The sequence below is a fragment of the Mesoplodon mirus genome, assembly GCF_964341445.2.
Source record: "Mesoplodon mirus genome assembly, chromosome: 3".
Taxonomy (NCBI): Eukaryota; Metazoa; Chordata; class Mammalia; order Artiodactyla; family Ziphiidae; genus Mesoplodon; species Mesoplodon mirus.
This window is the reverse complement of record NC_138978.1, coordinates 37,010,405-37,032,843: the sequence shown is the minus strand read 5'-3', so window position 1 is coordinate 37,032,843 and position 22,439 is coordinate 37,010,405. Positions and strand designations below refer to the sequence as shown.

Genomic DNA, 22,439 nt, shown 5'->3' with positions numbered 1-22,439 from the left:
GACTTTGGGGAAAAGCAAGACAGACAGTGTCATCTCACTTGTCAGCTGGACAGACCCAGGCCCAGAGAAGGGGAGTGACTTGGGGGAGACACACAGCAAGAAGGAGTCAGGGCTTGGAGGCCTCCTGCCCTGCTTCCTTCTCCCACACCAGCCTCATGTAGAGAACGGGCCCCGGACCCCAAATAGTGTCCCCAGGGCACCCTGACGGTCTTGCTGTGGCTAAGCGACCTCTCGACCTCTCTGTTCCACCCACTGGCCCTTCCCCCCGGTGGCTGCTGCCCTATGACCCACACAGGGCGCTTGGGCTGCCAGGACATTTTAGAGGCAGAGCCGCTGAGATTTGGGGAGGGGACCGGGCTCCCCGAGGTCTCCTGGGGTCCCCAGCGGGGAAGCTGAAACCGGGTCCCGGGGCGGCACGTGGCAGCGCTGCCCGCGCGGTGAAGTCAAGCCCCGCCGCGCCCCGGCCCGGCACGTTTGTTGGCAGAGCCGGGAACAAAGCGTCCTGCGCATTCCTGCGCGCTGACTCATCGCCTGCACGTAGCGCCCGCTGCCGCCGCTGCTTTGCCCAAAATTGGTCGGGAGGCGAGGGCGGGCCGAGCGCAGCCGCTGCAGGTCCTCCGCTCGCTTGCCTGCTCCGCGCTGGCCGCAGGGGCCCCCAGTCCTAGGATTTCCTGAAACAGGCAGGAGAGCGAGAGATACCGGGGCCCCCGCTGGTCCCCGCGATGGCCGGGCAGGATCAGGCAGTGGGACCACCTCGTGGGAGTGAGGAGGGTGATAGGGCGCAGGCGGCGGGCTGGGGATGAATTCCGGCCCGAGGGCACTGCTTATCTTTGAGCCTCAGTTTCCCCATCTGCCAAATGGGGATGTGCCAGGCATGGTTGCAAGCACTTGGTATGTTATCTTCCGGAATTCTTACATCAACCCAATGAGGAGGTACTATTATTATCACCGTTTTACAGGTAGGGAACCTGAGGCATGGACACTGATTTACACGAGGTCAGGTGCCAGTGAGCTGCAAAGATAGGATTTGAACCCAGATTGTAAGGTTTCGGAATCTGCATGTATCCCCTTTATGCTAAAGTGCAGGTCACAGTGTCTGGCGCACAGCGGGTGTCCTCCCCGCCCCCTGTCCCTTGGCGGTTGAGACCAGGTCCCTCATTTCACCTCACTAAACCTCCATGCCCTCACCTGTAAAGTGGGTGCCTGTGGAAGGGCGCCCTCAAGGGGTTGTCAGGGAAATTACAAGTGAAGATCCAAGTGTGTTCTGCGAAAGAAAAGACAGATTTGGCTCCACAAGACTTCCAACCACCGGTTCCTGTGGTCATCTGAGCCAACACCAAAGTACAGAGAGGAGGCGAGCTATGCCTGGGGTCACCAGCCAGGCCAGGCTATACTGGGCTGGGCCTCCTTAGGGCGCCCAGGAGGCTGGGGAGCACGGAGTTGCCTGTACCCCTTGGGAAAATGAGGCAGTGGGAAGATCCCTGCCATGATCCCTCTGCCATTCTGGCCTCTTTCCCCATTGCAACCTGGTTTCAGAGAAAGTGGAGCTCTTTGGACTTGTGGGATGTCGGGGTCAGAGGCCTGCTCAGATTTTGCAGGAATGAGGTGGCCACCAGGTGGCTTTGTTCTCAGGTGCAGAAATAGACTGGGCAGCTCCTCCCCCGGCTGTGATGTCCCCCACCTGGGGCTTGTCTGATAGTCCAGGGAAGGCCCTAGAAGGAAGTCCCCCCCAAGCCAGGACTGGTTTGAATCCTAGTGGGCCTGGGCTACCACGGCGCAGATGTGAGCTGACTCCACTTTGAACTCAGAAAGAGGTCAGCTCCGGCGGGACGTGCAAAGCCTATAGGCAGGCCTCCAAGTTCCTCTCATCCCTGGGTCCCTTACAGTGTTTGCAGCAGCTCCTAGAACATGTCATGCTCTTTCAGACCTCCCAGCCTTTCCCCATGCCGTTCCCCTTGCCTGGAATGCTTTCTCTGCCTTCAAAGCCTCACTCGGATGTCTCTTCTGCTGGAAAGCCGTCCTGACCCTCCCGGCAGAGGCAGGCACTCACTCCTCTGGGGTCTGGTAGCTCCTTGTCTGTCCTTCCCTTTTGGCCAACACAAAGCCAGACACAGAGCACACACTGGCGCTTAGGGCCAGGGCCTTCATCACAGACGCTCCCAGGTCCCTATTCCAGGGAAATTACTTTGGGGCCCCTTCCCCCAAATCCCAGCTGGACCAGAAACCCACAGAACCAGCCCAGGTCTGACAGAGCAGGCTCAGCCTGTCTACTGCATGATGGCAGAGGGCACGGCCTTGGGACCTGAAGACCCTTCTCTTCTGCTCCTGGCTGTGTGACCTTGGGCAGCTCATGCAGCTTCTCTGAACCTTGCTCCCCGGCCCTGCCCTGCCTGCTTCCCAGGCCTGTTTGGAAGATCAAATGAATGAAGGCAGAGAGAATGCTTGGCATGTGGCACAGCTTCCCACACAGCTGTCATTATTACGGACCTGCCTTGTGCCTGGGGCCTGGGTTCCAAGGTTGGGTGGCAGGCGGGCAGGCAGGCAATGAACTCAGAAGCAGCAGCAGCCCCGGGCTGACTCAGGCTGAGGAGGCACTGGGAGAAGTGGTTGCTTTATGGTCAGCCTGAGCCAGCCCAGCTCTGGCCCTCCCCTCCCACCCCCAGGCGTCACACAAATCTGAGTCCGCAAGGCCTTCCAGGCCCATTCAGGGCCTCTTACCTGGGGCGATAAAGGCCCCCTCCCCTTGGATTGTGGATCCATTCAGCTGGCTTCTGTGTGACCCTGGCAACCCTCACCCTCTCTGGACCAGCCTTGGGGAGTTCAGGGCCAGGGGCAGGCAGTGTCCTCCCAAGGCTCTCAGGCATGTCTTCTAGGCAGGCGTGGTGGGGGGACTCCCCCACTGCTTCTGGGCCCCAGAGAAATGGCTCCTGCTCTTTCCCTCCTTGATACCTGCCCCAGGATGGTGATGGGAGCTCCCAGCATCCTTCTGAGAGTCTGCGGTGATAATTTTTATTTGACACATGAGGAAACTGAGTCCCAGAGATCAGAAGGCCCTCACCCAAGGCTGCACAGCCAATAGCCAGGACACTGGTGTGTGGCTCTGCAGCCAGAGTCATCAGGGACCACCTACTACAATCCTCCATTCTCTTGTGGGCTCCTGGCTGGGGATGGCTGCCTCCCTCCCCACCGCCCCTGCCCTGCCCCCCAACACCCCAGGACAACAGCTCTGTGCCAGGGTTTGGACAACAATCACCAGCTTATGAGATCCTCACATGAATATAAAACGAAGGAGGAGGTAAAACCTCAGAGAACTGGAATTGCTTGGCCCAGGTCACACAGCACAGCGGTGGAGTGAGACTCAGTTTCCCATACCTCTGCTCTGTGGCCTATACCAGCTGCTTTCCCAGTCTGGCAGGGGTTCAGGGTTCCAGCAACACCAGACCTCAGGGAGCCTGCAGGGAAGCCCTCTGGTCTCCAGATACCCCCTGGCTATGGAAGGCCAAAGAGAAGGTATGCCTGTCCTGCGAGGGTGAGCCCACCAGGCCCACCTGGGCCTGAGGCTCCTTGCCAGGCTCAGATGAAAGCATGAGGTCATTGGACCATCTCAGCTCCCTGTCGGATCTCACTGCTGTGAGTCGGCCCTGCCTTCCCCAAACCTCCTCCTCCAGGGAACTCCAGCAATGGTCTGGCCTGGTCTGGGCTGCTCCCACTGCCTGCCTGCCCACCCGCTCAGGGCCTCCCACCCTGAGCCACCACTCACCTCATCACCTAGCACAATGCTCACTGCGTAAACAGACTACTATCCTCCCCCCAGCTCCCAGGGTTCCGCTGCCTACAGCCCAGGAGCTAGGCTGAGGCATGGGGCACTTTTCCTGCTGCCCTCAGACTCAGGCCCTGAGGTCAACCCCCAGGACCTGCTTCTGGGGACTCTCTGGCCTTGACAGGAAAATCTAGAATTGAGATTGAGGCCTCAGGCCAAGGGCTCAGACTGACCTGAGTTCAAATCCCAGCTCCTTCCTTGCTAGATGGGTGACCTCCGACAAGACACCTCAGTTCACCCATCTGAAAAAGGAGGGCAAAGATAATCAGCTGCATCCCATGAATATTCCATATGGGATCCTGATGCCAGGATAGTGTTTAAATATGCAGGCAGACCTAGATAAACAGTAGCTGTAATTAATTCTTTTTTTTTTTTTTAGTTAATTCATTTATTTATCTACGGCTGCATTGAGTCTTTGTTGTGGTGCGCGGGCTTCTCATTGCAGTGGCTCCTCTTGTTGCAGAGCACAGGCTGTAGGCACACGGGCTTCAGTAAGGCTTAGTTGCTCTGCGGCACGTGGGATCTTCCTGGACCAGGGCTCGAACCCCTGTCCCCTGCGTTGGCAGGCGGACTCTCAACCGCTGCACCACCAGGGAAGTCCCTGTAATTAATTCTTAAAGTGCCAGGCACTAGTGATCCCAGGATGGTTTCAATGAATGATAGGGAGATGGAGAGAGAAGGTCTGGCTCTTCCTTTGATGATGGAGTAGCATCAGGGAAGGGCTTCCTGGGTTTGAAAGCTCCAGAGTCCCTTCTGCAGGCTGAGCACCCAACTTCCCTCAGTGGGTCCAGAAGGCTCTCCGAAGAGGTCTTTCTGGACTGTGTCTGGCCTCACACTTTACAGTGTCCAGGGCACCCAAGAAGCACCTCATTTCATGGAGGGCGGAGCTGATGCTCAGACAAGAGAAGGGGCTTGTCTGCAGCCACCCAGTTGGAAGCTGAGCCCCAGCCTGCAGCTCCACGTCCCCCTCTTCCCAGCCCAGGAGCCGCCTCCTGGACCAGGGACACCCACACCGCCCAGTCTCAGAGAGCACTCTGGGAGATTCACAGAGCTCATCTGCGCACTGGAGGCTCTTAGTGGCCCTGCTGGAAACCCAGTTTCCCAAACTCATTTGGTAATAGAGTCCCACCTGCTACCGGTGTTTTCCTTGGAACGCATGGCAGGAAACTGAGTTCTGCAGCCATCAGCCCAGGAAGCCTTTGTCTTTATCTTCTCCCATTATGCTTGAGAGGCAGCTGCCTGAGCCACGGGGAGCCGGCAAGCCTGGGCTGCGGACAGTGGAAGAAGAGTGGACCCAGGAAAAACTTCTCCACCCTCCTCATTTCCAATTCAATCTATTGAGCATGTGATCTGAAGGAGAGGACAGAGGCTAGGGAGGTCACATAAGTGAAGGGCAGGGGGAGTAGAAATAGCACTGACCCTGGGGTCAGACACACCTGGATTTGAACCCTGACCATTACAGGTCAAGCTCTCCAACTTCTCAGAGTCTGAAGTTGGGTCTGAAAGTGGACACACTGACATACCTGCAAAGGTTATAGGGTAAGGATGAAGTGAGACCAAGAGTGTGACCAGGTTCTGTAACAAGCTGTGGTCAGTAATAATTATGATGGCCACTGATGGAGCTCTTCCTCATTTAATCCTTACATAGCCATGGTACCCTGATTATACCCATTTTACAGATGAGAAAACTGGGGTTCAAAGAAGGAAGAAAGGCACATGCGATGAGAGGCAGGCCTGACACCAGAATCAGAGCCCTTAGCCATTAGCCTGCCCTCGGAGACACAAGATAAGGCCTAGCCAGAGGTGGCTATAGATGAGAATAATGTGGGTGTTCAAAGGTGGGTTAGGGCTCATGTCTTGGATGGAGTTGGGAAGGCTTCCTGGAGGAGGCAACATTTGTGATGGGCCTTGAGGATGGGCAGAATAAATCAAGACTGGAAGGAGGAGAGGAGGCCCCATCTTGCACAGAGGCAGAGAGGCAAGAAAGTGTGCAGCGTATCCAGGGAGTGACAAGCCCAGTGGGCTTATAGGCCAAAGCCGTGGATACCCAGGTCAGCACTGGTGGGAGAAGGAAGGCAAGATACCTCCAAGTCAGATCCCAAGCAGGCCTGATGCCAGGGTGGGCATTTGGGCTTAACAAGATGCTTCACTCTGATGCCAGGCCAGGTCCTGGCTGCAGAAGCCTGGTTTTCATAGGAAGGCAGCATTGATCCAAATCTCAACACACCTCATGTCTGGTGGCACCATGTGGTGTGCCAAAGCAAACATGGGTGAGTGGAGCAAGCCAGGCTGGCCTCAGGTGCTTGGAGGAACTGTGTGACCCATGGCAGAGTAAGGGCCACTCACGGTGCATCTGGCCCATGGCGTGAAGATGGCACAATTTCTACTAACATCCCGCCAACACAGTCACGTACACACCACTCCTTTCCAGGAGTGTGTCCGCACCAAGAGGGCCTCACACGCCCTGCAGCCCGGAGTGAGGAAGAGAGGGCAGATGCTGGCCAAGAGAACCCCCCGCGCCAGGCAACAGGCCCAACCTTCCATGGGCTCTGCCACAAAGCCTCCCAGCAGCTGGAAGATAGGATTTTTCTTCTTAGGTGCCTCTGATGGATGTGGCCTCTGACACTCAGGAAGATTAAACAGTGGTGTGCCCTCGGTCACACGGTTGGTGAGCAACAAAACCAGAGCCCAGACTGGCCGCCCCTGCCCTGCACTACTTCTGGCCTGACACAGTGCTGGGCACTTGTCCACGGGGGGAAGGGGGGAGATTGGAGCCTGAGTCACAGGGCTTTGAAGCTGGCAGCCAGATCCACCAAACCTCAGAGGTTCCAGGGTGGGCTGGCCCCTGACTCACCCCCATACCCTGAGCCGGCCCCAGGCAGCAGCTTCAGCTCCTGGCCTCCCTCCTGCCTGCCAGAGCCCAGCTGTGCCCCTCCTGGGTCGTTCATGGCTCAGGATTCCAAAGAGCTGGGCGGGCAGGCCGAGGCCTTTAGGCAAGGAGGTATCCCAGGCCCATCTCTGCTCTGGAATGTCGGCCTAGAATCACAGCAGGAACCCCGGGCCTTGCCAGCCTGATGACAGAGGCAATAAGCACTTATACTTAGCTAACATTTAAACGAAGAACAAAATACTGTATTTCTGCGTGGACCAGCCTCCTGGTGGCTCACCCCTTCCCAGAGGGAAGACAGCCTCCTGGTCGGGCACTGGGTGTGTCCTGGAAAATATGGGTTCCAGGCAACGGGGTGGGTGTGACTCTGAAAAACTATTAGCTGCATGTCTTGGCTGGTGGTGGTGGATAGAGGAGAAGACTGGGGTTCCAGCCCCTCCAAGTGCAGGGGCTAGGCCTCAAAGAGAAGAGTCCAGGCATTCTGAGTTCCCAGGATCCAGGGCTGGTAGGGTGACCTCTGGCAGGCTGTTCCTCCTCCCTGGACCTCAGTTTCCTCACCTAGGTATAAGCCAAGGGCCTTTCCCTCTCTGGCTGGCTGTCTTTTTCTCTTAAAGATTATGTCAAGTCTTCATCCATAGAGCATTTTGAAGATGGTATCAGGCAGAAAAAGGGACTTAAATCTTCTTCATCAGAAGGGGTGTCTCTGCAGGAGCAGGATTTGTCTGGTGAGATAAAGTCATCCTGTACATTCACTCCAGCACTGGGCACAGACCATGTGCCCAAGCCTGTGTGCTAGGCCCTGGGGTGGGGATTCCAGAGAAGACTATGTCTCAGTGAGCTCATCGGCTCCGCGAGGTGACACCTCTCCCCAGGAAATAACCAGATGTTTCCAGGACAAGTTTAACACACCATTCAAAGCTCTTGGACCTTTCTAATTTCTCTAACCACATCTGTCATGAAGGAAGATGGATGCATGGGAGATTGGTTGTGTAGATGTATGGATGGAAGGATAGCTGAAAGGTTAGATAATGGATAAACGGATGGATCAATACAAGAAAGGATGGGTGGGTGGGTGGATGGATGGATGGATGGATGGATGGGTGGGTAGGTGAATAGATGAGAGGATCATTGGATATGTGTGATACAGGCTGTTGGTCCCATAGCAGACAAGTATAAGGGAAAAAGGTCTAGCCCTGCCTCTTGTTCATTGTGTGACCCTAAGTCACTTCTTTATCTGTACAGTGAGAATCTTATCTGGAAAGACCTCATCTGTCAAGTGAAGAGTCATGAGCCCAGCCTGTCTCCCAGTTCTGTTTTGGGTATCCGGTGAAATAGGTGTGGACTTCCCACGCCGACCTAGCGGCTGTGACCAGGCCTAGGCCACTGGCCTCACAGGCATAGGCAACATGCTGTGTTTTAGCTGTGGGAGTGATGCACCCCTCACCCCCCATGGATGCAGGCCTGTTCCTGGGTTTCCCACTTCCCCAGACTGCACAGGGCGCTCTGCCGGGTTAGGAGAAAAGAGGTGACCTCTGGAGAAGAGTTGCTGCCAGAGGGCTCCGCGTGGGCTGTATTTTTAAAGGAATAATTGATGTGTCCTGTTTGTTATTAATCTAAGTGTAAACAAAACAGGGTCCATGAGGAGAGCACACAGGCCTGAGGGTTAGGGTTTTGGAGTTACACAGTGTTGGCTCTGCCATTTCCTAGCTGTCTGACATTGGGCAAGGCATGAGCCTCAGGTTCCTCATTTATAAAATAGGAACTAATTATAGTACCCACCCCTTAGGTATGTTATGACAATTAATGGAGATAAATGTATGTAAATCCCCTAACACAGAGCCTGGAATATATATATATATTTTACATCTTTATTGGAGTACAATTGCTTTACATTGTTGTGTTAGTTTCTGCTGTACAACAAAGTGAATCAGCTATACGTATACGTATATCCCCATATCTCCTCCCTCTTGCGTCCCCCTCCCACCCTCCTTATCCCACCCCTCTAGGTGGTAACAAAGCACCGAGCTGATCTCCCTGTGCTATGTGCAGAGCCTGGAATATATTAAACGCTCACGAAATGCACACCTACCCCAGTGGGGGACTGGGCCCTTAGCACTTTGGAGGTAACTCCAAAACTTCAAGTGCAAAGATTTCCATCCTGGATGCTGAGTCCCTGGGTTGGTTTTCTTATTTCAAAAAGTCCAGCGGGACTCACATGCCTCTTGACAAGGGAGCCTTTACTGAACAGTGTCTGTTTTTAGCTGAAATTCCAGCAGTTCCATGGGCCTCTCTGACCCTGTTCTGATTACCCTCAGATTAATAACAGAGAGGGCACATGAATTATTCCTTTAAAAGTAGTTTATGTGGGACCTATAAATCTTTCCAATGGGCTGAGCTGGAGGGAGGAGGAGAATTAGGAAGGGGGTGTCCTCTGAGGGAAGAGGCAGAGACCAGGGGAGCTGGCCCCACAGAGCCGAGGCCGCGCTTGCAGGGACCCAGCATGGGGATGATGCTGTGGGCGGTGGCAGGCCCTGCTGGCTCAGGGTGAGCTCTGGCCGATGGCAGGAGGCCCAGACCACCCACTGGAAAGACGCCCTGAGGCTGAGTGGCCCCAGGCTTAAGTGGGGGTAGTCCTGACCCGCAGCCATGGGGATATAGCTTGGGGGCAGGTCATGGTGGGAATGTCTTACTTCCCTCAGTCCCTAAATCCCCAATTCAGGTTGGCTCCAGAGCCAAACCCTCCCCAGCCCCCCATTCCCTGTAGGCTCCAGACATCTCCCTCTGGCCAGCCCCATCTGCCCCGCTGCTCGTTCTGCTAAGCTGCCTGCACGGTATGTGCCTGCAGCTGAGACTCTGTGTCCCTTCTGCTGGGGCTGCAAACAGAACTTCCTGAAACCTGGTGGGACCAGGTGGCAACAGGAGAGTGACTGGTTTTCCAGAAGGTGAGAGAACGAAGGGTTCCAAGCTGGGAGCAAGAGCGATAGTGATGCAGTTACAGCGTCTGCAGGGCTTGCATTTGGGGTGCTGGAAACTCAGGGCAGGTTGATTCTGCCTGTTGTAGGCTGTCAGAGCTGAGAACGCCCCCCCCCCCTTGGTCAATGGGAAGGGAGGAAAGCTGTCCAGGGAAGCCAGGGAAGGGACAAGACTTGCCCAAGCCCACACAGCATGAATAGCAAAGCTGGGGCCGCTCCTGCAACACCAGGCACCTGCTCCAGCCCTTTCCTGCCCTGTTGGGCATCACCACGAGGACGTCTAATCCTCACTCCTGTGCACCCTCCATCCCACTCAGCTGGACAGCTATTCGATGGGACCAAATTTACTAGTAGCACAGGGGTGATCGAGGGAACTTTGGGGTCCACAGGAAGGTAGCCTAGACCCGTCCCAGTGCCCCAGCCTTCCTGAGATCCCAGTGGGATCCTTCTTGACAGTCCTTTTCAAAGGGACCCAGGGTCTTGGGCTCAGCTTGGACCCCTGGGAGCTTCACTGCTGTGCAGGAAAGGGTGGGGCCGGATTAGTAGCCGAGAGAACATGTCCAGCCCATCACTGTCTTGAGCAAGTTGCTCCTCCTCTTGCACCTCAGTTATCTCATCTGCCAAATGGGAGTGAAGAGCAGAGATGATTTCTAGAGGGCAGTTCCTAGCACGGTGTCTCACCCAGAAATACACCTCTTGTGCCAGCCTGCCCTCTCCTTCTTGGACTAGGCTGGTGCCAAGCATAAGTGGAGCAAATTATTTTGTGTGCAAAACAATTCCCTCCAACTTCTGACAGGGTGACCTTCCATGAACCCCTGCCCCTCCACCTGTAGACTTTACCAGCCTTTACCAGTCAGGTAGCGGGGCCAGGTGAGGGTTGAGGCAGTGCTGCAGAGCAGCTGGCTGGGGCAGTTGGAAGGAGCCAGGGCAATGGGATTGGGGGGGTCTGTGCAGCCACATCAGCCAGGAGGCATAGAGGTGACTGTCAGGGCCCAGGCCAAGAGACATAGGGGGATGGGTCTGGCTTTTTTTTTTTTTTTTTTTTTTTTTTTTTGCGGTACGTGGGCCTCTCACTGTTGTGGCCTCTCCCATTGCGGAGCACAGGCTCCGGACGTGCAGGCTCAGTGGCCATGGCTCACGGGCCCAGCCGCTCTGCAGCATGTGGGATCTTCCCGGACCAGGGCACGAACCCGTGTCCCTTGCATCGGTAGGCGGACTCTCAACCACTGCGCCACCAGGGAAGCCCGGGTCTGGCTATTTTTAACTCAGCTTAATTTTCTCTACCTGGAAACCAACTCTTGCCAGTGGGGTAACGTTGTTCCCGGAATTCTTTCACGCCATAAGAACTGGGCTCACTCAGGTTCCCAGGTCCGGTCTCTTCATTTCACAGGAGCCCTGCTTTCCCGGCTCGAGCTGAGGGCAAGGAAAGAGGGAAACTGGAGTTGGGCACAGCTTCCTAAGCTGACCCTGTGTTGCCGGTGGTGACCCCTGCCCTGTCGTCAACCTCCTTTCACACCAGAGAAGGATCCTGTCTCCTGGTCCGTTTAATTCTTCTATTATGTTTCCCAGACTCGGAGCCTCTGGTTGCCTATTGTCCTGAGCAGGCTCTTTGCATTTGTGTAAAGATTAGACACGTTAGAACCTTCGCTCTCACTCCGATGGTCTTTTCTCTTTTACTTTCTCAAATCCGAGATCATTCTTTCTCGCTACACTCTGCTTCCTTGTCCTCTCTCTCTCCCTACCTGTCTTTATCAGCCTCCCTGTTTATTTTCTTCCACTCCCTGATCCCCTCCTTCTCCCCGCTGACCTGCTTTTCCTCTGTCTTCTCTTCATGCTTCAGTAGTTCGAATCCTCTTCCCCCCCTCCACCCCCCACTCCCGACCCCAAGCCTAACCTAGCTTAATTCTGTATTTATATTCCCTTGGAGACTCATAGAAATGACTGAGAGCATTGCTCACCTCATTCCAGAAATACTCTTCTAAATTCTTAGAGAGGCACCAGGCGGGGTAGGGCGTGAGCACTGGGTGGGGAGTCACTGTGCTTTACTGGAGAGACCAAGACCCAAGTTCCAATCCGGGCTCTGCGTCCACCAGCTGTGTGACCTTGGCCGGGCTGGGCTCTTGTCAGAGTCTCCATTTTCTCCCGGGCAGCAGTGGAGCTGGTACCCAGATGAGAACAGCTGTGTCCGGGGCTGTGAAGGAGAGGGGTCTGTAGTGCCCTGAGCACACAGTAGGTGCTCAGAAATGTTTGTTTCTGCTTCCACTGCAGCCTGAGCCAGCCTGGGGGAAGGAAGTATCTCCCTTCTTTGTTCCGTTCTGCCCTGCTCTACCAGGATCGCATACATACATGTGTACACACATGCACAAACCCTGGGAAGAAACAGAACTGCCTGTTTTTTCATGGTCATCTATTTCTCCCTTCCTAAATGTCTAATGGTAAAAGAGCAGCTGAACACAGGAACTAAAACTTGGGCAGCCTGGGTTCCTGGATTTCCACAGTTCAAATCCAGGCCTTTATTCATTCATTCCCTCCTCCATGGGAGAGCACCCACTCAGAGGCTCCTGCTGTGTGGCAGGCAGGCTCCAGGCCCAGCCGTCTCTGGAGTTCTGGACCTCGAGATCATTGAGAAGATAAGCCCAATGTCATGAGTCAGGCATAAGAACACGGGTTCTGGGAGTTCCGAGAAATGAGAGGGCCTTTCCTCTTGTGCCTGAAGACAGGGTCCCTGAGAAGGGTGGATTCTGAGCCAGCAGAGGGGCAGAAGCAGAACACTGGCCCCCTGGGAGCCCCTCCACCACTTGGCCTTTTTTTGCAGAAAGTCACAGAGGTGAGCCAAGACATCCTGTCATGTCCGAGATGGGAGGCCTTCTAAGGGGCACTTGATGTGTGTGCCCACAAGCCATCTGAAGGCCCCTTCTTAGTATTGAGGGAGTCTATGAGCCAAACAGGTTCAGTACCCACCATTTTGGCTTTGTTTTGCAAACAAGGTAACTGAGGCCCAGGAGAGATGTCCTTGGCGGTGGCTGCTCAACTGAAGAGGTTCTGGAGGGGACCAGAATTCCTGTTCCCAGGCCCCCGGGGGTGGGGTGGGGGGGCTGGGGAACAAGGGAAGAAGGGTTCTTCCTGGGGCGAGGGGGGAGGAAGCAACTCCAGGCTAGTCAGAGGTCAGGGTTGAGCTGTGTCCTTCACTGGGAAAAGCAGGCCCAGAGAGGGCTCTGACTCGCCCAAGGCCACACAGCCTTGAGCAGATCTTTTACCTCTCACACCCCGGAAGGGACACCCACCACCTGGTTGGCAGTAGGCAGGCAGAAAAGCAGGGTCTCCTCCAAGGAAAGGGAGGTTTTTGCTCATGGGACCTCTCACTCCAAACTCTGAGCTCTGGGCAAGACCTGTGGAGCAGCCTCGGAAAGTGAGGGAGGGGGCTCAGGACACTTGGGGGATAATCTGAGGAGGCCCAGTGGGACTGGGAGGGGTCCCTGGGGGCAGCAGGGGAGCCTCAGGACTCCGGGAGGTGCTCCAGGCTCAGAGGGAGGAGCAGGGGCCTTCCCTTCCCCCTCTTTCCTCCCCCCCTCCTGTTCCCCACACCGCGGGGGCTGGGGCGGGCCAGGCGCCCTGGGAGGAGGCGTTGTCCCTGGCTCCCGGCCCACCGGTGCAGCGGGGCAGGGCGGACGGGCAGGGGCGGGGCCGTGCCTGGTGTTATAAGTGGCAGCCAGGGCACCGAGGCAATGAGCTATCGGCTCAGCTTGGCAGCAGGACGCTGGCAACAGGCGCGCTCCCTGCTCCGGTCCAGCCTGCCCACTCCGCCACCACCATGGTCGCCATGCCCACCGCCTGGTGCTCCATCGCTCTAGCCCTGCTCGTGGCCCTGCACGAAGGTGAGCCCCCTGGCCTCGGCTGCTGCAGCAGCCTCTGGGTTTGTTTGTCTGTGTCTCCCCCTGGGGCTGCTGTGCCCTCCAAGCCAGCTGAGGGCATACAGGGGCAGGAGCCCCACAGCATGGTGGCTGCATGGGGCTGTGCAATTAGAAGTGATGCAGTCCCAGGGCAGCCACTAGCCTTTCCCCCCAAGAGCCGCTGGGGCTTCCCCGGGGTTGGCCTGGAGCTCCTGAGCAGTGAGAATGCCTACTTCCTCAATTATGCAAGAGGAGGAGCCCGGCGGGTCCCCAATCGCAGCTGTGCCAGGCGCCCTGACCCACCTCTCCACCTTTCTCTCCCTCCTGTGCATGCAGGCAAGAGCCAGGCCGCGGCCACCCACACCCCAGAGCAGCCAGCGCCCTTGCCCCGTGCCCGAGGCTCCCACCTGCGGCCTCGCCGTTGCTCCTGCAGCTCCTGGCTCGACAAGGAGTGCGTCTACTTTTGCCACCTGGACATCATCTGGGTGAACACTCCCGGGTGAGCTTCCGTGGGGATCCAAGTGGGGCTGCAGGGGGCAGGAGTAAGGGGTGCTGGCATGCCGGGGAACCTCTGGCACACTACAGAGCTCTCCCTGGGGGTATTGGGCTAATATCAGTAGCGATCCGCTATTGCTTCAACTCCTACGTGGGGGCTGCCTGAGCAGTATAGAGGGCTATCTCATGAGAATCCTCACAATAGCCTGGTAAGAAAGTATTGGCTCCATTTTCCAGATCAGGGTACTGAGGCTCAGAGAGGTTAGGTGCTTCTCGCAAGATCACACAGGAAGGAGTAAGTGGTAGGCGGAGGCTCCATCCTAGGTCTGCGGATGCCAGAGCTCACAGCGGCTCTGCCATGCAGCCTCTGCATAATGTTCCAAGAATAATACGATCAATGACAGCACCCACGTCTTGACTGCACCATTCCCTACGCCAAGCACTGCTTGCACGTTATCATCTCATGAGCCGCCCTCCACCCCCCATCCTCCCCATGAGGCAGGTACTGCTGTTGTCGCCAAATGACAGATGAGAAACCTGCTCTGTGTCACCTGGCAGAGCCAGGGTGCGGGCCCAGGGCTGTCTGTTCTGTCTGCACCCGCACTGCCTCCGGGCCACTGCATACTTCAAGTTGAAGTTTCTCTGTGTTTTTGTGTTTTTTTTTTCCTTCCCCAAATTACAGAAGACAAGAGAAGCCCGGCCCGTAAACGTGTGTGGAGCTAATCCGCATCCAAACACTGGCTCAGGGCGGGAACCCTGCCAGTCCCTGTGTGCTGGGTCTACCTGGAGTCTTTACAGCTCCAACCACATCGTCTAAAATTAGCACTGGCACCCAAGGTGCTGGTCCAACCGACCACAGGGCCCCTGCCCTGCCCCTGGCCTGCCTTGGCCAGACTGAATCTGAACTCTATCTCAACTGATCACACACACACACACACACACACACACACCATTTTTAAGTCAAAATTCTAAGAAACAACTTTGCTGAATAGTAGAAACTAACACAACATTGGGAAGCAACTATACTCCAATAAAACTTTTAAAAAAACAACAACAGAAAACAGACTCTAAGAAACATTTGTCACCCTTCCAGGCAAGTGGTGACGAGGTGGGGGCAGCTTAGCTGTGAGCCTGCATGTTTACTTCTGTGAGATGGCATTTCCCCCCCTCCTCCAGGACAAGCTGAAGGTGTTCTCTGAGGACAGGAGGACGAGCCTGGTTGCATCAGCTAATGCTCCTGTCCGGGCGGGCGGGGAGGGGCAGGAAGGACAGCTTCCACCCCCTCCTCCCCATGTTGAGAGTCCTACTGAGCAGGACCGGGGGAGTTGAGGGGGAGCAAAGGCCCAGAGAGGGGAAGGGTCTTGCCCTGGGCTACCTGACACCTAAGGAAGAGCCTGTGGTGGGACTTCTTGAGGTCAGGAGCTGGTTGCTTTTGCTGCCACCCTGGTGGCATGGGTGGCCATCTCAGTGTGCAGTGTGGACAGTCTCAGCTTGCCAGTCGTCCTGGTTTATCTAATCCCCTCTCTCAATTTCTCTCTCTCTCTCTCTCTCTACCCTACACCACTACCTTGCTGGCTGCCCGCCCACAGACAGACAGCTCCTTACGGCCTGGGAAACCCGCCAAGACGCCAACGCCGCTCTCTGCCAAGGCGCTGTGAATGCTACAGTGCCAGGGATCCCGCCTGTGCCACCTTCTGCCATCAAAGGCCCTGGTAAGTGGGCACCCAGCCTGCAGGGCCCAGGGGTGGCTGCTGGTCTGGATCTGCCCTGGAGGGCAGGGTGTCTGGGGGGCCAGCAGAGGAGCAGAGTCCTAGGGGCCCAGAGGCTGCCCTGGGTTGTTGGGCAGCATACCCTCCTGTGGGGAACCAGTCACCCCTGAGTGCCACCCCCCTCACTGCCCAGCTCTGGGGGCTTCTGAGAGCATTACGTCCCTACTCCCAGGCAGGGGGGATTCTCCCTAGGTGACAGCTGAGGCAGCTCAGGCCCAGAGAGGGGACAGGACTTGTCCTGTCAGGCCACACAGCTAGTCAGATGGAGAGCTGGGCCTTCAGCCTTGTCCACTGACAAGGGCTTCTGGGTTCGGACCTGAGGCTCAGGGAACTTCGGAGCCTTCTCGGTTGAGAAGTAACATTCGGAGTTGGGAGGCCATGGCACCATCCCAGAGGAGTCACAGAGCTGCTGGGAGAGCCTTTGCCAAGTCTCTGCACCCTCTGGGCCTCAGTTTTCCCATCTATAAAAGGGATGAGAGACTTTCTTCCTTCCCTCCTCCACTTGGAGCATGTGGGAAAGTAGAAACTGACTTCACCATCCCTAGCCTCCTGTTCCCATGACAGTTTATGAGAAACTCCTCCCCTGAGACTCCAGCTGTGGCTCCACCCCTGCCTCAGTTTCCCCTGCAAAGGGCCCGGCTCAGCTGCAGGTGGCTGGATTCTGGGAAGGCCGGCCACCCAGCTGCCTCTTTCTGAGGCTAAGAACACATTCCCCGTAACTCAGTTTTCCTCAGTCCCCACCCCACTGGGGAAAGGAAGGATGCCAGGTGCACAGGGTGGAAATGGATCTGCTCCTGAGGGCGGGGCGGGGGATGGCGGCTGGGCCAGGCTTGCAGCCAGGTGGCCTTGGGGCCCTGGACAGCCCCTCACTTGGGCCTTAATGCTGTTCGTTTAGGACTGAAGCTGTGGTAGTCCCAGGCAGTGAGTCCTCTGCAGCTGTGTTCCAGGCTGGCAAGACATGGGCCACAGCAGGAGAGCTCCTCCAGCAGCTGAGGTGAGGGGCACCTGCACTGATTGAGCATCTTCTGTATGCCTTGCACATTTCCCAATAGAAGCTCAGAGAGGTGAAGGTGTTTGCCCAAGGTCACATAGCAAGCTGTCCTCTGGCCAACTCCAGAGCCTGTGCTCTTAACTACTATGCTCTTTGTTACCACCAGACCTGGAAGTGGACTTTTATAGAGGGTTCGAGGGCTTGTGACTGTGGAAGGTCCACAGGTGTTCATTCAGTCTGTGTCTGAATCAAGCATCTCCCACATGCTGGGGTCCAGAGGGGCCAACTACCCGGCTTGCTCCCTCTCTGTGTCCCAGACTGGATTGCCTCCCTGGCGGCCTCAGCATGGCTCAGCTCAAGGCTTGGCACCCAGGAGGTGCCCATGAACGTTTGTCCAAACCAAACTGACTTGAGAACAGAAACCCCACAGCCAGGCTTCCCTGGTGGCACAGTGGTGGCACAGAATCCGCCTGCCAATGCAGGGGACACGGGCTCGAGCCCTGGTCAGGGAAGATCCCACATGCCGCGGAGCAACTAAGCCCGTGCGCCACAACTACTGAGCCTGCGCGCTAGAGCCCACGAGCCACAACTACTGAGCCCGCGTGCTGCAACTACTGAAGCCCGTGCGCCTATAGCCTGTGCTCCACAGCAAGAGAAGCCACTGCAATGAGAAGCCCGTGCACGGCAATGAAGAGTAGCCCCTGTTCACCGCAACTAGAGAAAGCGCGCGTGCAGCAATGAAGACACAACGCAGCCAAAAAGAAAAAAAGAAAGAAACCCCACAGCAACCATGCAGCACAGTGACTAAAGGGGCAGCTTCTGAGCCAGAACTTCCTGACTTGAACCCCAGCCCTACCACAAACAAGCTTTGTGACCTTGGTCTTATCACTTAACTTCTCTGTGCTTCCGATTCCTGTCTGTGAGGCGGGGACAGCAGTGCATCCACCTCATGGGCTTGTTGTAGGTTAGACAAGTTGACACACATGAAGACACTCAAACAGGGCCCAGCCTGAGGGAGCTCTGCAGGCCTTTGCCATCCCCACCTCTGTCCCTGAGGGCTCCTCCGGGCTGGCCAGTGCCGGGGTGCAGCCTGGCCCCTCGGGAGCTCCCATTTCTGTGGGGAGGCAGAAGCATAGGAGAAAAGGCAGGATGGTGGGATAGGTAGGACCCAGCATATACTTAGGAACTGTCTTAGGATGAAAAAATTCAAGATAGGACTTTTCAAGTGTTTGGCATTTCGTCATTAGCAAAGAGTTTGCTTTGCCAACCTGTACTCAGCCTCACACAAGTTGAGGCCTGATTTTATTTTGCAGACCAAGAAAGGGGCTCAGGAAGGTTGAGACCCTTGTCCAAGTTCCCATAGCTGGGAACCAAAGCCAGCCTCCTAGCTCCCAGTCTAGAATGCCTTGAGCCAGGATGAGGCCACTTGGATGACACCAGAGTCCCCACCAGTGTCTCAGCCAAGTTCAAAGGGCAGCTAGGACCCATACCTGTCTGGGTTGGACCACCTTGAGCTGGACCTTGAGGAATGGGAATTTTAGGAGGTGGAGTTTGGGTGAGCAGAAGATAAACAGCCTGGAAGGAGCAGCACGGACAGAGGTGTGGAAGTGGGAGGGCGGTCGGGGGAATCCACCGGGCTGCTCTTAGCTGTCCAGTCACTCTGGTGGCACTTGATGTTGAACGTCAGTTTTGCCAAAGCTCCCTGTGGGCAGAGCAGCTTCTGACTGGTCTGGCCTCTCCTTGATGTTCAGACCTTGTTTTCAGGGTCAGCTGTGGCCACCCGCTGACCCCATGGCTGTGAGTAAGGGATCCATCCCCTATGGCCGCTGCCTCTCACAGGGAACTCTCAAATGATCTATATTTCCTGAGATGCTTAATTGACCTCTCTCGATTCCAGGGACATTTCTGCAGCCCAGATCCGCTTTGCTAGGCAACAGCAGAAAGCAACAAGGGATCCCAGGCCTACACACTCCAGGTGGAGGAAGAGATAGCTCTGGAAGCTGGAGGAACTCTGGGAAGAAAGCCTGTGTGGAGCCGGGAGGAGAGGGGCATCCTAAGGCTGGGAGACCCTCCGCCTGTTTCCTGGGCCAGGAAACCCACCTGCTGGAGTTGGCACAAGCTCTGGCCTCCTTGCCCTGTGGAGGAGGCCTCCCTCAAGGCAGCTCTATGCCCTCACACTGCCCAGGAAAGCCATCAGCCTCCAGGCTGCAGCCCGGCCCCCCATGCTGGCTCTGGCCCGACAGCCCTGCTGAAAGGAACAGCGTGGGGAGTGCGCTAACCTGGAGGCCACATTCCAAGAGGTGTCCTGTCTAGTGGCTGCAAACCAGGAATGATGTGCAGTGGTGGACGTTCACACCTAAGCCAGCTGTAGAGGCTGGATGGGTCTATCCAGGACTTAAGTCCCAGTTGGGCCCCGTCTGTCCCCTCCAGCTCTCCCCCCACCCAGAGTCCTTGTACCCTCATACCCGGGGACACTCCTGATGAGAAGGGCCTGGTCTGCTTCACCTGTCTGTATATAACTTATTTGCTCTGAGAACTTTGAAAACTCCGATTATTTATTTTAATGTATTTTTTTAGACTCTCAATTATTTACCTGTGAACTTGTGTTTGTAATAAACAATGAAAGGGTACTCTAGTATTTTGTCTTGGCTGAGGAGGGGGTGGGAGGCATCTCTCAGCAAGGGGTTGCTTGGAAGTGAAGGGAACACAGGAAGGGGAAGAAAAGAGCCTGGGACAGGTGGCTGAAGCCCTGAGTTCCACGCCCCTGTGCCCTGGCTGGGCATCTCTGGTTGCTAACCCACCCTCTCTGGACTTTTGTCTATCATGTGCCCAGACAGCCATTTGCAGTTTTTTTTTTAAGTTTATTCTATATTGGGGTATAGTTGATTAACAATATTATGCTAGTTTCAGGTGTACAGCAAAGTGATTCAGTTATACATAAACATGTATCTAGTCTTTTCAAATTCTTTTCCCATTTAGGTTATTACAGAATATTGAGCAGAGTTCCCTGTGCTATACAGTAGGTCCTTGTTGGTTATCTATTTTAAATATAGTGGTGTGTATATGTCAATCCCAAACTCCCAATTTATCCCTTCCCCCCACCTTTCCCCTTTGGTAATCATAAGTTTATTTTCTAAGACTGTGAATCTACTTCTGTTTTGTAAATAAGTTCATTTGTATCATTACTTTTAGATTCCACATATAAGTGATATGATATGATATTTGTCTTTCTCTGACTTACTTCACTTAGTGTGATAATCTCCAGGTCCGTCCATGTTACTACAAGTGGTATTATTTCATTCTTTTTAATCAGCCATTTGCAACTTTGACATCCAGGGTTCCAAGACCTATGTTTCCATCAGGCCAGTAAGCGATGGCCAGACCTTTCCCAAAAGCATATTTGAAAGGAGTCAAGACTATGAGGGTGCCAGGACCCACTTCTGCTCTAGTTGCCCTGTCCCGCCAGGGGCCACCTCTGAGGTCTGGAGCAAATCTCTCCAGTGAGGGCTGGAGTCGGAGGGATTCCAAGGCTGTGTGCAGCCCTACTGGCCGGTGATGGGTGTTGTGATGAAGTCACAGCGTGGCCCTTGTCCCTCACCCTGGGCCTGGGACAGACTCTGCTGGGGTCATTCAACACTGCTCTGACTTAAGAAGCCCAGGGCTCTAGGACTGGGTTGGCCAATCATGCCAAGGCCCAAGAAGCTGCACACCTGAGTCCCAGGGATGGCCAGAAGCCAGGGCCACCCCTGCTGGCAGCTGCCTAGACCCATAGCCTCCATTACTGCCAAATCCCCCTGCAAGCAAGCTGTTCCCTTTTCCCCTGGCCGGCCTCTGCTGGGAATGGCAGGCTGTGGCCTGGGCCAGCTATTGAAAAATAATTCTTTACACACTACTGTAAGCCTGTCTTGTCCATGAAGCCAGCCCCGACCCCCTCATGGGAGAATAACATGTTGACACATATTAAACTCCTACTGTATCCTGGCACTTTACCCAGATGAACTCACTTCATCCTTGCCACAATCCTATGACATAGGTACCTTTATTATCCCCATTTTACAGATGAGGAAACTAATGCATAGAGAAGGCGATTGACTTGCCTAATGTCACACAGCAAGTAAGTGGCAGCGTCAGGATTTGAACCCAGAGTCTATAGTACACATGTACGTATGTACGTATTGAAAAAATATTTGTTGATTGAATTCATGGATCACCACTGTCATATGACATTGAACAAATCTTTCTCTCTCTGAGCCTCAGTTTTTTAATCTATAGAACGGAAAACAATAGTCTCCACCTTGTAGAGCTGGTGTGAACCCTAAATGGATAAGTTATGGTGCTGGGCTCAGCCGTGGGCCTGAGAAGAGGCAGGATCTGCTTGTCAGGCCATCAGTGGTGGTGATGTAACGCGTGGGACAGCCACAGAGCTGCAAGACCTGATGGGAAGGGAGATTGGGGCTGGTTGGGGTGCAGAGGCGTGGTCAGAGAAAGACTCAGGACTAAGATGCTACTGCCATGGCCTCAAAGAAGAGTGAGACTCAAATCAATAGAAAGAAAATGAAGAGGGAGCCCCAGACACAGGAGACAGGAAGGGTAAAAGTTTGGCAGTGGGAGTGACAATGGCATTCCCCATGGAGGACCCCATGTGGCCAGAACATGGTCGGGGGGAGATAGCAGCAGGACATGAAGCCAGAACACCCTGGAGGCCAAAGTAAGCAGGCTGGATCTTCTTTCATGGGCCCTGGGGACCCATGAAAGGTCTGCCAGTACCGGGGACCTGGTCAGAGCCCGGCTTTGGAAAAATGCCACCAGAGGGCTGCACAGGGCAAGAACAAATGAGGAGACAGAAGACAGAGAAGCAAGTTCACTGCTGGCCCTTAGGGGTCCATTCTGGGTGGTGAGGGTTGGTGTGATGGAGCTGGCCTAGTCACTTACTTCCTACTGCAGCCCAGGATCCCAGCACACCTCTCAAATCTCACTGAGCCTGACGCCAGGGGAATCTCACTCCCCAGAGGCGCAGCATCCCATTCAAAATGACCCTGCCCCCTTGGAAATCTCAAAGCAACAGCCAAAGGCCAGGCTAGGCAGCTGTGTGGGGCAACCCCAGGATGGCAGTTGCGACAGAGGCCAGGCAGAGCAACGTAGGTTGAGGGTGTGTCAGAGGCCCAGGGAATTAGGCATTCACTGCCCTGGCCAGAGTTCAGAGATCAGCGACCCAAGTGATTAAGTGACAGAAAAGATTAAAGGGAGGAGAGGAGGCCCAGGAAGCAGGTAAAGGCAAGAGGATAACACAATCCCCTGGATCCTGATTTTCAGGAAACGGGGGCCACTGGCTTGGGCCCTGCACTAAAGAGCGTCCTGCTCTAGCCCTCAGCCAGCCATACCTCTCTCCCGAGATGAGAAGTTTGCGGGGTTAAGGGTCGTGGGTACTCAAAGTCTGAGCCTGCTTCTAGACCACATCCCAGGTAGCCGGGGCCCCAGAAGTGTGGGGGAAGGTGGGATAGAGTTTGGAAGAAGCAGAGGAAAATTTACGAAGAGCAGCTGTCAAGTCAAATTGAACCCTGGGAAGAAAGGCGTCAACATTTTAGAAAGTTTGTCTGGATTTTGCGGGACAAAAT

At 55.2% G+C, this 22,439-nt stretch overlaps 1 protein-coding gene across 2 annotated transcripts; it reads left to right on the top strand.

Annotated features, from left to right (window-relative positions):
* The first annotated feature begins 1,120 nt into the window (after nucleotides 1-1,120).
* EDN2 (endothelin 2) lies at nucleotides 1,121-19,412 on the top strand. Of its 2 annotated transcripts, XM_082614042.1 has the most exons (4): nucleotides 13,380-13,554; nucleotides 13,906-14,068; nucleotides 15,654-15,776; nucleotides 18,722-19,412. In XM_082614042.1, the coding sequence occupies exons 1-4, from the start codon at nucleotides 13,491-13,493 to the stop codon at nucleotides 18,813-18,815; spliced, it is 444 nt and encodes a 147-aa protein (XP_082470168.1). In that variant the 5' UTR covers nucleotides 13,380-13,490; the 3' UTR covers nucleotides 18,816-19,412. The 2 variants fall into 2 exon arrangements, with proteins under 2 accessions (XP_082470167.1, XP_082470168.1); XM_082614041.1 differs by lacking the exons at nucleotides 13,380-13,554; nucleotides 18,722-19,412 and adding an exon at nucleotides 1,121-1,341 and having other exon boundaries at nucleotides 15,654-15,904.
* Nucleotides 19,413-22,439: the final 3,027 nt, after the last annotated feature.

Excerpts from the sequence above, each read along its gene's own strand:
- EDN2 (XM_082614041.1), top strand. The coding sequence starts at position 1,179 with ATGCCCTCACCTGTAAAGTGGGTGCCTGTGGAAGGGCGCCCTCAAGGG. Across the intron at positions 1,342-13,905 it reads TCATCTGAGCCAACACCAAA|GCAAGAGCCAGGCCGCGGCC; the intron begins GTACAGAGAGGA and ends CTGTGCATGCAG. Across the intron at positions 14,069-15,653 it reads ATCTGGGTGAACACTCCCGG|ACAGACAGCTCCTTACGGCC; the intron begins GTGAGCTTCCGT and ends GCCCGCCCACAG.